The 12,399-nt window shown below is 50.1% G+C and overlaps 1 protein-coding gene across 2 annotated transcripts in view; it reads left to right on the top strand.

Moving 5' to 3' along the window:
* Positions 1-12,399, top strand: part of cpamd8 (C3 and PZP like alpha-2-macroglobulin domain containing 8) — a 32,020-nt gene that overhangs the window by 9,902 nt on the left and 9,719 nt on the right. For both annotated transcript variants that reach the window (XM_037470204.2, XM_062563558.1), the window contains exons 19-34: positions 244-306; positions 1,306-1,537; positions 2,485-2,638; positions 3,744-3,874; positions 4,034-4,085; positions 4,207-4,505; positions 5,091-5,159; positions 5,248-5,404; positions 5,558-5,734; positions 6,799-6,880; positions 9,796-9,952; positions 10,023-10,097; positions 11,129-11,294; positions 11,510-11,596; positions 11,693-11,829; positions 12,000-12,155. In XM_037470204.2, the coding sequence (XP_037326101.2) occupies positions 244-306; positions 1,306-1,537; positions 2,485-2,638; positions 3,744-3,874; positions 4,034-4,085; positions 4,207-4,505; positions 5,091-5,159; positions 5,248-5,404; positions 5,558-5,734; positions 6,799-6,880; positions 9,796-9,952; positions 10,023-10,097; positions 11,129-11,294; positions 11,510-11,596; positions 11,693-11,829; positions 12,000-12,155 (2,194 nt within the window). The remainder of the gene's footprint in view (positions 1-243; positions 307-1,305; positions 1,538-2,484; positions 2,639-3,743; positions 3,875-4,033; positions 4,086-4,206; positions 4,506-5,090; positions 5,160-5,247; positions 5,405-5,557; positions 5,735-6,798; positions 6,881-9,795; positions 9,953-10,022; positions 10,098-11,128; positions 11,295-11,509; positions 11,597-11,692; positions 11,830-11,999; positions 12,156-12,399) is intronic.

The raw sequence follows: 12,399 nt of genomic DNA, 5'->3' as shown, positions 1-12,399 counted from the left end.
AAAAAAATGAGTAATGACGGAAGGAAAAGAAAAAATAAATGACAAAATAAATCAGTTTTGTGGGTTTGTCCATATTTTAGGTATGCACTAATGCTCATCATTCTAGTGATGAACATTAAACACATGACGTGTGTTAGAGGATGTCAGTGCGGAATGCAGCACAATCCATTGTCCAATTACGCTGTTGTTTCATTGTGAGCAGCTGAAACCGTTTATTGAAGTCAGCTTGTGTTTTGGTTGCAGAGCAGAGAAGCGCAGACGCACATTCTTCCCAGAGACTTGGGTGTGGCGCTGCCTCAACGTCAGGTATTTAAATCTTTGTATAAATATTTCACGTGTGTGTGTGTGTGTGTGTTACATGCCCCGGGGGTTAGAAATATCAGGTGCACCAGATTGTCGAAACTTGAAATGGGATTTAGTCACAATCCAAAGCATTAAGGAGAGCAGAGAAACACAGATGGTTAAGAGAGGAAGAGAGGAGCAAACATACTATAAAAACTAAAGGGGTGAAAAGGAGGGAAGATTCATTAAGTGGAAGAGCAGACTAGCATATACCAAAGGTAAGAAGGAAGCGAGGAACAGACTAGGGCGTAGGACAGAGGAAGTGAGGGTGGGACTGAGAAGAAGGGAACGAGAGAGGAGGAAAGGTGCGAGAGGAGCCCGATGCTTCATCACTCCAGCAGCGTCCAGCGCCCCCCGCCCCCCGCCCCTCCCCCCTCTGGGTGTGAATGTGCCTCATTTAAATTGGGCGATCTTGGAAGCGACTTTCTCAACAGCTCCTTCCATTCATTTTCAGCCAATATAAATGAACTGGCCCGTAGATTTCCATACGCTTGATTCCTTTGGATGGGACTCCAGTTCTGCCTAATTTCCTGTGAAGTCCGATGCTCTGATTTCCCTTAAAAGTCCATTAAAAGGGATTTTGGGCAAACTTTGATCCGAAAGGAAGGGCGCACTTAAGAGTTTTCACAAGTTTATTACGCCCGGTGACGGTTCGCCAACACCAACATTAAATATGCCCATGCGAATAATGAGCTCAGTCCGTTTCATCCCAAAAAACATGTCGGGTCAACGCCCGGCTGTCACTCACACCCGTCCCCCTCAGAGAGTCTGCTGCAGGTGTTGGTGTTGACACAGGTGTTGCCAACATAAAAGGGATCTACGTGGCTGTATCAAACTCGTCCTTGTAGTCTGCGGCTTTTCATCCAGGCGACCTTGAAAGGATGCCCGGGTGAAAAATCGGTGTTAATTCCCCCTCCCCGCCTGCCATTGAAGTCGCGTCCCAACATGTGTGTCCCCTTACAGCTCCGAGACCGGCGAGGCCGAGCTGCGATTGGATGCGCCGGATTCGATCACCACCTGGGTGGCCGAGGCCGTCGGCATGTCGGAGGAGAAGGGGCTGGGCTTAGCCAAGAAAGCCGAGCTGCGTACCTTCAAGCCCTTCTTTGTGGACTTCACCTTGCCCTACAGCTTAATCCGAGGGGAGCAGATCAAAGTCCCCCTCACTGTCTACAACTACCTGCCCACCTGCTCCGAGGTGAGATGGTGGAACGGAGCGGTGTATGGACGGGGCGGGCGAGGGGGGGGGGGGGGGGGGGCGGGAGGCAGGTCACTGGTTCGGCAGTCACGTTCACACGGTACCAACTTGGTCCTGTTGATAGCAGAGCCAACGAGAGCAGGAGAGTCAGGTCGGTCGTTTCATGCGGCCTGGCATTACACAGTTGTCTCTGAGGGCTTTACAAGCCGAACACTCTACCACACGCTCCTTCCTCGGCCCGGGGGCGTCTTGAAGGTGCTGGAAACACAGACTTGAAAGTGTTCCGATTTTGTGCTTTAGGCAGAACAGGTGTGATACCAAAAGCAATGTGATGGACCAATACAAATGGACGAATTTGAAAGAATACATGTAGGTAACACTGATATTATTAGAATGGTAAGCGTTGGCGCTCACTTTGAACAGCCCTGTGGGTCCATCCTGCGCGCCGCACGGATGACATCATGACGTTTGCAGATGAGCCCGTTAAAGAGCCTTTTGCGTGTGCTGCCCTGATGTCTTTTTAGACGGATACACAAACCAGAGTTTGCCCCTCCTTTGATGTGCACCCCGGGCAACATGTGATTCCGATATTTTCTGCTGGGTTATTTACGACTTGTGGCGTGTGGATGAGGAACAGTTAAGAGATCCCTCTGCATTACCGAGCCCTCTGTGAAAATTGGACGATGAGTGGTGCATAATCCTTCGGGGAGCTTGAGAAGCATGAGTCAGTTGGCATGGAAAATTCCCGATGTGATTTAAAAAAAAATTCTCCCTTGCTTTCGGGGCTTTGAGGAGAACACGCTATGCGAGGGAGGGGCGTGCCGGGCAGAAATGATGATGTCACTGTATCCTGTCGGAGGAGGTCGTTTGTGTGTCGATTTGTACCGATTTGTCTCCTCCGCTCTTCTCCTCCCCCCCGCCCCCACCCTCCCCCCCACCTCTCTCAGGTTCATGTCAAAGTCTCCGTTCCGAAAGGCATAAAGTTCATTGGCCACCCTGGAAAGCACCACCTCACCAGGAAGAAGTGCGTAGCTCCCGGAGAGGCGGCACCTACGTCCATCGTGTTGTCCTTCTTGGAACTGGGCTCCGCAAACATCACAGGTAGCCAAGTCAGTTTTATAAAGTGTATTCTATACATCTGCCTTCATCAGCACAGCGGCCCCTCTCATTTGATCCTTCAATCTGAAGAAAAAAAACAAAACCTGATTTGAACAATTTGTTTTTGTAATTCATTACTACATACATGGTAACAAAGCACCATTATATTTACTTAACTTTAACTACTTACTTTAAACAACTATTATCATATCCCACAGTCTCAGTCGCATTACCAGAAAAGAAGGCGGGGCACGGTTTTGATGCTAATGCAAACAACACAGATTACATTGTGCTGTTTCATTGTAATCGCATCACTTGAACTCTTAAGAGGCGCCTTTCACCAGGATGTCGGTGCCCCCCCAGTGTGATGCCTTTTCAAAGAGGCAACTCCTTTGACTCGAGAGAGAACTCCGCTGGCCTCGGGGTGGAGGTGTGTGTGTGTGTGTGTGTGTGTGGGGGGGGGGGGGGGGGTGTTGAGCTGTGTGTGTGTGATCCGGGTCACCCACCCTGGAGTTACAAACCTTCAGAACGCATGTAGAGGACAAAGCAGGCCGGCAGTGGGGGAGCAACCGGAGCCGCGCTGTGACACTCAGTGGCATGTTGATGAGCTTGCAGGGTCGCTGGCGGTCAACGGGCCCCCCGTGGCCCCGCTCCTAGTCTCCGCTGGCCCCTTGTGTTTCCCTCTCAGTACACACGCACAAAGAGACGCCACTGGCACAGGGCCACATCTCCAATGTGCTCCCCAGGCGAGAGAACTCGGAGTCCTCTTACGGACGCGTTTGTCCCGTGTGACGTACGTCGATGTCCGCTAATGACATTACAGATATGGTCACATGCGGCCATTGCTGGTTCCTGACCTCACAAAACGCGTATTGATGTTGACTATATCTCTAATCCTGTTTGCATGGGGTGAGCCTCAATGTCCAAATTGGCCCAGTTCAAAATAATTGACCAGGAGTCACATGTGCGTAACTCGTGCCGATTTGCAGACATTGACTCTAATCTAGCGACGGATTTGGCGATGGCCCGCAGGGCTTCTGCTCGACCCGAAAAGGGGGGGGGGCGTTGAAATGTGGGAAGTTGATTCTGTTCTCTGCTGCCCCGGTAGCTCGTGCCATCGCCTACAGCGAACCAAGCTGCTGTTCAGATGCCCTCCAGGCGGGAAAAGCGAGTAGCGACGCGGACGACAGGAGAACCCCAATCGGCCTGGACTACGTCCGCAGGACCGTCCAGGTGGAGGTGAGGGAGCCGACGTGGATCAACGCCGCTCGATAGAGAAGGCTTGGTTTTTATACATTTCAATGTTAAGTTCACATGGCTTTGAGATGATCTGTTGAAACCTTGTTTTATTTCTTATTTCCTGTGACTCTCGTTCTCTTGCTATCCCTCTCCCCGTAGCCAGAAGGCCTTCCCAGAGAATACACCTACAGTGTCTTCTTCTGTCCCAATGGTCAGCGCTGATATATTTTCCTGATGTCATATTAATGATCATAGTCGAGTAGATAGAATCATCTCCCTGAGTATATTGCTTCGAACGGCTAATTTACTTTGTTCGATGTTTCCATTCTCAGAGAGAATTCACATTTCCACCCCCAACAAGTATGAGTACCAGTACGTGAAGAAGCCGGCTAAGATGAACCAGTTCCAAGTGGCGGTGAAGACCCACAACGACGCCCACTTCGCCCTCTCCGCCAGCCCCCACGACAGCGCGGAGATGCTAGAGATTGTACTCGGCGGGAGGCAAAACACGCGCTCTTGGGTCTCCTTGGGCAAGATGGGCGAGCCGCTGGTCAGTGCCGCCACACCGGGCGTCCTCTCCTGGGACGAGTTCCGCAGCTTCTGGATCAGCTGGAAGGGAGGCGTGGTCCAGGTAAGGAGGAGACGAAGGAACCCCGGAGAGGAACGTCGATGCAACTTCAGGAAAAAAAAGAAAAGTCCACCGCTCTGGTTTCATTTAAATGGTCCGTGGGGTCTGTGCGTCAGGAGGTACTGGCGCCGCTTTTACTGGCAGGCTTTCTTTCCCGAGGTCACGCCGAAACGGTCCGATTGTCCCTGGGGGAGGGTGATCCGCGCGGCTCCGGTGCTCACTTGGCACTCTCACCTCAAACCAGTCACTAAAAGCACAGCTCTGATAGGATTCATTTATCTTCCTGGGAGGGTAAAGCCATTAAAGGCCTGTGGAGCTCAGCCTCGCATGGTGTGGTTTACTTTAATTATGCATTTAAACTCTAGTACCAGAGAGGAAATGTGCGCTACATTGGTCCGCTTGTATGTTTTTGTTTGTGTGCGGGGGGTGAGTGAATCAGTGAGCCTCGGAAAAAAGGACATTATTAGTGCTAATAATGAAGGGAGCCCAAAAAAATGCAGCAGTCGCTTTCAAAAGGTTGGCTGTTATGTAATGTTTTCTATTTCTAATCTATTTGGGCTCCTGAAGTGTCTGCATTGTTCTCTCTAGGTGGGGCATGGTGTACATGCATCCAATGAATCAGTGATCCTCCAGTGGACAGGCCAATTCTCTGGACAGGTTTCAACTCTTTCATTTCATTTATATACTAGTTGCAGTGTTTTATCTTTATAGATACAAACTAAAAATGTATATATTGTCCATCCAGGTGCGTCACATTGGCTTCTCAACCGGCTGGGGATCAGTTGGGGAGTTTAAAATCTGGAGGAAGGAAGACTCTGATGAGAATCACAACGAGGCCTTCACCCTGGGGGTCCCTCACAACATGGTGCCTGGATCTGAGAGAGCCACGGCATTCATGATTGGTAAACCTTTTTTCAATTGGGTCTAACAGAAACATCTCCCTGCTACGACCATCGTACGCCACCCTGGCTTCATCCCCAAGGCCTTATAGCGCCGACCAGTAAAGCCTGCACTGGTTTCACGTGTGCGCTTGTGTGTGTGCACCCGATTTCAAGGGGACGTGATGGGGCCGACTCTGAACAACCTGGACAAGCTGTTGCGCCTGCCCTTTGGATGTGGGGAGCAGAACATGATCCACTTTGCCCCAAACGTCTTTGTGCTCAAGTATCTGCAGAAGACCAGGCAGCTCAGCCCTGCCGTTGAGAACGAAGCAACTGACTACCTGCTGCAAGGTAAATGAACGCAGGCTGCACGTTCGAGAAGGATTAGCTCCTCGCTAGGCTTTATAAATAACTCTTTTTACCTCTTATCCCATGAAGTTGTATATACGTTTGTGGTTGGGAAACACAAACCAGTTAAGCTCTTTACACTTCACTATTGATTGCCCTTACATTGGATATGACTTTCAAGACGGGTGAGATAACCAATGTCATCCCTACCCGCCGCTTTCCCACAATCCCGCTGACCTACCTCGAATTCGCGAGCAGCTGTTAGGTAACCAAAAGCATCAATCAAGCTCTTATGGTGCACCCTCAATCTCAACAATTCAAATCCCTCCTGGCTCGCCTTCGGTCGAAGTGGCTTCATGCTGAGCAGTAGGAATTTGATCTAATTGGTTAAACCCAGTTGTGGAGTGGGCTTCACCTTGGATGATAGTTGTTGTCTTTGGAGCTTAGTGTTTTAACTCGGGTTACCACGAGCAACTCATTTCTCCACCTTATATGTGTTCTCCACTTAACCCTCTTCGACCTTTTGGAGCGCTCTGTATCAGGAACGGGCCACGCTGCAGATGGATCCACAGCAAATGAGTTGTGAGGAATTCTTAAAATGTGTCCAGAGCCTCGGGATCCCACACAAATCAAAATGTCTGTCGGTAGCGCCTGATTGAAAGCAAGGATTCAGTGGTTGGCTGGATAAAAAAAAAAAGACGAGCCAACCTACTATGACTTCCAAACGAGTCACAATGTTGTTTTGTTCACTGCATAAAATACTTCCGAAAATAAAATAGTTCGGTCTCACCTCGTTGCTTCAAACTTCAAAGGTCGCACATTGAAAGAAAAACGTAACACCCTGACGCTTTCCAAGGACAATCATTTACGGTTCACCCCCCCCCCCCCTCCCCCCTCCCTCCCTCCTCTTGCAGTTAGTGTACATCACATGCAGTGTGTGAGCGTCCTATGAAATGCTTGGCGAGGAGCTGCCGTGGAAACGGATTCTTTAAACAAAGCAGTGATGTATAGAGACGACGCGTGTAAATCACCCCCCCCCCCCTCCCTACTCTTTATTCTTCCCCCAGGCTACCAGAGACAGCTGACCTACAAACGTCAGGACGGATCCTACAGTGCCTTTGGAGAGAGGGATTCCTCCGGCAGTATGTGGTAAGGCGTTGTAGCTGTTAAGGTTTGCACAACTCCTACTGGCTGCAGCCGCATTCCTCAGCTAAAACCGGGTCTTGGGTCACTGGCCAAAGCAATGAAGCTTTTATCAGAAATCAAAGTGCTCAAATAAATCTATTCCTGTTGATGTGTTGAAATCCCTGGTTAGTTTTTTCTTCAGAGTGTTTATTTCAGGGGCTTTACACTCCCTGGTGTCAGGCTGGCAGGCAGAGACGTCTCATGATGTTTATCACACACGCACAATGTGCATACCTCTGCTACATTCATAAGCCAAAGTGGGTGTTTTGATGTTCAATAGAGCTAACGATGTGTAACGGCAGCTTTACTTAAATGACAGAGAATCATAAACAAAAGGCAGCATTGGATCCCGGAGGAAGGCAAAGCTGTCGAGATGTTGTTTGCAGTTTAAATCGCTTCGGTTCCACAGACAAGCTGCTGGAGACTTTGTCTGGAGCCACTTCAACAAACGTCTCCCTCCTGTTTCTTCATTCCTCTCGTGGCCTCGCCAGCAGCCGCGGCGCATGCCTCTCAGTGCCTCACTAACTGGTTGTAATTGGTAACATTGAGCTGCCACGGAAACCTCGAACTCATCCGGTGATGACTGCGAGAGGATGTGAGGACGGGGGGGGGGCGGGGGTTACAAGTGCGGGTTGTTGGCGGGCAGGACTCAGATGCTGAACCCCCGGGTCGACCTTCGGTCGGACACTTTATGAATCCATCGTCAACGCGTTTGCATCCAAAACAAGAACCGGCTTTTTGTTTTTGCTTCCAGGGTTCAAGGGAAGTGCGTCGCGTTAACTGCGTGCTAAAAAAGCGCCCGTAATGCGGTGTTTACGCATTCCGGGTTGTAAAAATGTTTCTCGGGAGGAAATGGACAGGATGTAATGAAAAGATTGAACATAATGAAATGGCTGGCGGTTGTTGGTTTAGTGGGCAGCGCCGGCCTTCTGCGGTGCCAGGGCTGTTAGCGCTGCACAGAAAGTTCACTGGCTCTGTGTGGTTCAGAAGAGGTCGGGACGACGGGGTACGTCTTAAACCCCCCCCCCCCCCCCCCCCCCCGGGCTCCCCTTTTTTCATGCTGAGCCTGACGAGAACTACCTGCATGTCTTGTAAATGTAGAAATGCAGACGCAAGCGCCGTGGTCCCGCTGAGGGTTTGTTTTTATCGCCGAAATTTGTGAAGACTTTTCATCGACTGCATTAGTTCCACAAACCGCCGACCCTCAGCTGAAGCTCATTTGACTAAACACAACCATAGTTTCAAGTCCCCCCCCTTTGGATTTCATAATGTTTCTTACCCAATCATCTCTCAAACCCTATTCAGAAATACTCTTCTAGCAAAGGACGCTTTGGTGTCAATGTGTTCGGATAACAGAGAAAGCTGAAATCCCAGCTAAACAAACTTTTCCCTCCTTCTGTAATTATTTCTCAGACTGGGGCAGTTTGTTTTCCTCATTTTCTCTGACATTCACACTAGTTGGCTGTACATGTCGAGGCTGGCATGGCATTTTGTGTCTGCCCAAAGACTGATCCGACCGCCTTAGAAGGGGCTGAATACCAGAGATTGAAAGTACTGATACACTCTGCTGTGTTAACCCAAAACCTATTTCCAGCCATAGCTTGAAAAATAAAGCCACGTATAACCAGATATTAATATACGTAGGCTGCAAAAGTAATAATTAATAGAAAATCTAGAACAATCCACCTATAATCTGTTACTAACAGTTCACTGTTGCCTTGATTTAATCCCCCAGTTCTGTGCAATCGTCCAAAACAGCGCACCGGCAGCACAGTTGAAGGCAACCAACAGCTGAACAGCAGAAGTTCCCACAGTCCAACTCATAACATTCCTCATTAAGCTTATCAACCTAGGCTTTAACACGGCGCATACCCGTGTATTGTCTTCTATTTACCTTCAGATCTGCCCTTTGAAGTAGGAAGCCGGATGAGGGTTAGGGTTAGAGAACGGGGGGGGGGACCCGGGGGATGGAGTGAGCGCGTCTGTTGCTTCCTAGAAACCAAAGTCATATTTACACTCTGCACTACCTTTTCCCTGGGACCATACATTTACAGCCAAGCACAAAATATTACTTAAATTGCGCCTACAGCCCTATTTTTGCCTCCGGGGAGGAATAACATCCTGGTCCCAGGCGGGGGTGGGGGGGAGATTTAGTGTTTTGCTTTCTTACCTTCTCATCGCCGCTGGTGCTCGACCTTGGCTTCTCCTCTCACTTGTGAGCACCACTAGAAGAATAAGTTTACTTATTTCCTCATTTACCTCTAGTGCGTCCATGTTTTTGCCTCATCCCCTAAGCCAGTGGCGGCGCTGTAATGGAATGTCTCGCTGTCAACGAGTTGTTGGCCCGAAGGACTTTCAGCTTTCGGGCCGATACAGGGAGGTCTGTTGTTTATGGACGAGTGTGTGTTCATTAGCTCAGCCGTGTCCCTCCCCCCCTCTCCCCAGGCCCCGACCTTGGCCTCTCCCCGCGGTTCCCCCCCCGGGGGTCCTTTTCTCCACCGTGGCCAACTAAAACCACCACTCATAAACTTCCAGTTGCACTCGGCCAGGTCCACAGCCTCGGTCCCAGGGACCCGTGTTTGTGTGAGTCGCGGAAAGGCTTTTGGGGAAACTCCAGCGCTCCGTCCGTACATATTACTCATTTCCCCGTCTGTCTTTCACAAAAACACCCCAGCCCACATCTATCAGCCCCACCCCCCCCCTTCTCCCCTGCTGACAGATGGAAGGAGTGTGACTGGTAGGGAAACTCCTCACGTTTTTTTTTTTGTGGGGGGGGGGGGGGGGGGGGGTTGTCAGCACTTGTTTCAAAGGTATATCTACTCGCTCTCGCCTGCCTTCCACGGTCTCGCCTCTCCACCGACCACCTCGTCTTCCTCCAGGTTGACGGCGTTTGTGCTGAAGTCCTTTGCTCAGTCCCGGGGTTTCATCTTCATCGACCCCGAGGAGCTTCGCGCCGCCAAGTCCTGGCTCATCAAACACCAGCGGGGCGATGGCTCCTTCCCCGCCATGGGACGCATCCTCAACAAAGACCTGCAGGTAAGGCTTGAACTTGCACGATTTAACGGAGTGAACCACGCAGTGCTGATGTGTGTGCTTTTGTCCACAGGGAGGGATCCATGGGAAGATCTCCCTGACGGCGTACGTGGTAGCAGCTCTCTTGGAGACCGGCGTGGCCACAGAGGTAGGAAGGATTTGCGCTAAGCAGGGTTTAATGGTGCGTTAACGAGCCTTTGTACACATCTCTGCATTCCTGATGTCTGTGAAGATCAATGTGCTGCTACTTTAATAACCAATCAGGTTTTGGACCACATCAAAACACTGATTGAGACAATAAAGCTCCGTGTGAGACGCCTCGGTTGCCTTCCATGTATCTCCTTTTTGTACTTTTGGCTTGCTTTTTCTTTCCTCTCTCACCAATGGCACTAATCACTAAAATACATGGCAGAAGAAGAGTAAAAAGATAATTCTGCTGGAATCCTCCTCAGCGTGTATCGAGTCTTCTAACAACCTCCGATGGCTTTCATCTTTGCTCTCCATGTGTCCACATAGTTTGTTCTTTATTAAGCATTTCCTCCTGCTGGCTCCCCTCCATCCATCTGTCTCTCCTCCTCTTCTATCCATCCCAAAGGGATAGAGTCTGAGATTCTCTTTTTACAACCGATAAAAACAGAAAAGGTATCCTTCACATCAAAGCGAAACCTTCAACCCCTCTCCAATTCCACGTAATTAAAAGATGACTGCTGCTGCTGCAAAAACAAAAGTGAGTGGCTCTGGAGGCCTATCATCTCTGGGATGAGAGGGAAGGTCCCATCTGCATGAGATGAAAGTCAACTCAACTTTTTAATGGCCAAAATGAATGATTATTCAATAACTGCATCTGAGTCGAGGAGGCGGTGGTGAGTTTGTGCAGTGCAGCCTCTAAACAGCTGAACGGAGAGAGATCTGTGTGGGTCCACATGCGTGCATTTGTACGTGCCGGTGTGTGTGTGTGTGTGTGTGTGTGTGTGCGCGCACATTGGGAATATTTAACGGAGTTCATTGTTATTGAATGTACTTTTTGTTATTTGACGTGTTTGCAGGACAGTTCCCATCAACACCACGCTCCAACATCTGTACAGCTGCTTGCAAATGTGCCAAAAACAGTCTTTCGAAAATGACACAGTTAAAGTGACTACTGCTCCTCTGTGTTCGCCTTTGTCCTGTCTGGTCCAGGAAGAGAAGGTGGCAGTGGCCAAAGCCAGGGATTTCCTGGAGAGCAACACCTACTCGGCCGATGACCCGTACACCACGGCCCTGTCGGCGTACGCCATGGCTCTGCTGCGCAGCCCCTACGCCCCGCTGGCCCTGCGCCGCCTCAACCACATGGCCATCACGCAAGGTGGTTCCTCACCGCGAGAAACTGGACATTTCCTTCAGTACTATATTTATGCATATACATTACCGTTTGCCACGGTTACCATTAGAGGTTTACAGTTAGCGCCTCCTGCCCCTCATTTCTCACTTACCATGAAGCCCCAGAGCCGTGCCTGCATAACCAGAATATTGAAACAAGGAATCAGGTGATAGAGGACTTCACTTTGTTTGTCCCTGTAGATGGACTCACTCACTGGAGTCTGACCGGCAGCACCATGACTCACGAGGACACCTTCATGGGCTTCAGCGATGGCCTCTCTCAGTCAGGTATGCTCATTACTGCCCACGTACCACACAGACCCGATGAATCCCCCCAATAACACGCAGAATACAACTAAGCGCCCAATTCTCGTCCGTGGCCAGTGGTGTCAGCAGAGGTGGAGATGACAGCGTACGGCCTTTTGACCTACACCCTCCTGGGGGATGTGGCGTCTGCCCTGCCTGTCGTCAAATGGCTCTCCCAGCAGAGGAATGCCCTGGGGGGCTTCTCTTCCACACAGGTAGACCGTACTGTCTGGCTTCTTTTGTCTTTTGGTTCAGTCACTTGTAACGGCGTCATTCTTAGATCTATTAGAAATTAAACAGTTTTTCTCTTCTTTTTTTTTTTGCAAAGTTGCCCAACTGAAAGTCAACTGTTGCCATTTCTGTTTTTTACTCAACCCCTGTGCAGGACACATGCGTAGCTCTGCAGGCCCTGTCAGAGTACGCCATCCTGTCCTACGTCGGAGGGGTCAACCTCACAATCTCCCTGGCCTCCACCAATCTTGACTTCCAGGAGGCCTTTGAACTCAACAGGGACAACCAGAAACTCCTTCAGAGTGCCAAGGCAAGCTCCTTCCCCGTCTTTCTCGTGCAGATGAGGCACGGTTTGCCTGTACTGCAGCTTACCGGTATCCACTAATGGTTGCCAGCCCTTCAGAGGCTTTCCCAGAAAAACCCTGGTGCTGAAATGCAGTGTGAAACACTTTTCCCTCTTTACTGTATTGATTGACGAGCAACTACGCACCGGAGCCACACTCCCTTTTCTCTCGTGTCCGGGCTGTTTAGTGGCCAGGTCGTTTTTACATTGC

This window comes from Pungitius pungitius, chromosome 7, assembly GCF_949316345.1.
Source record: "Pungitius pungitius chromosome 7, fPunPun2.1, whole genome shotgun sequence".
NCBI lineage: Eukaryota > Metazoa > Chordata > Actinopteri > Perciformes > Gasterosteidae > Pungitius > Pungitius pungitius.
This window is presented reverse-complemented; position numbering and strand designations above follow the sequence as displayed.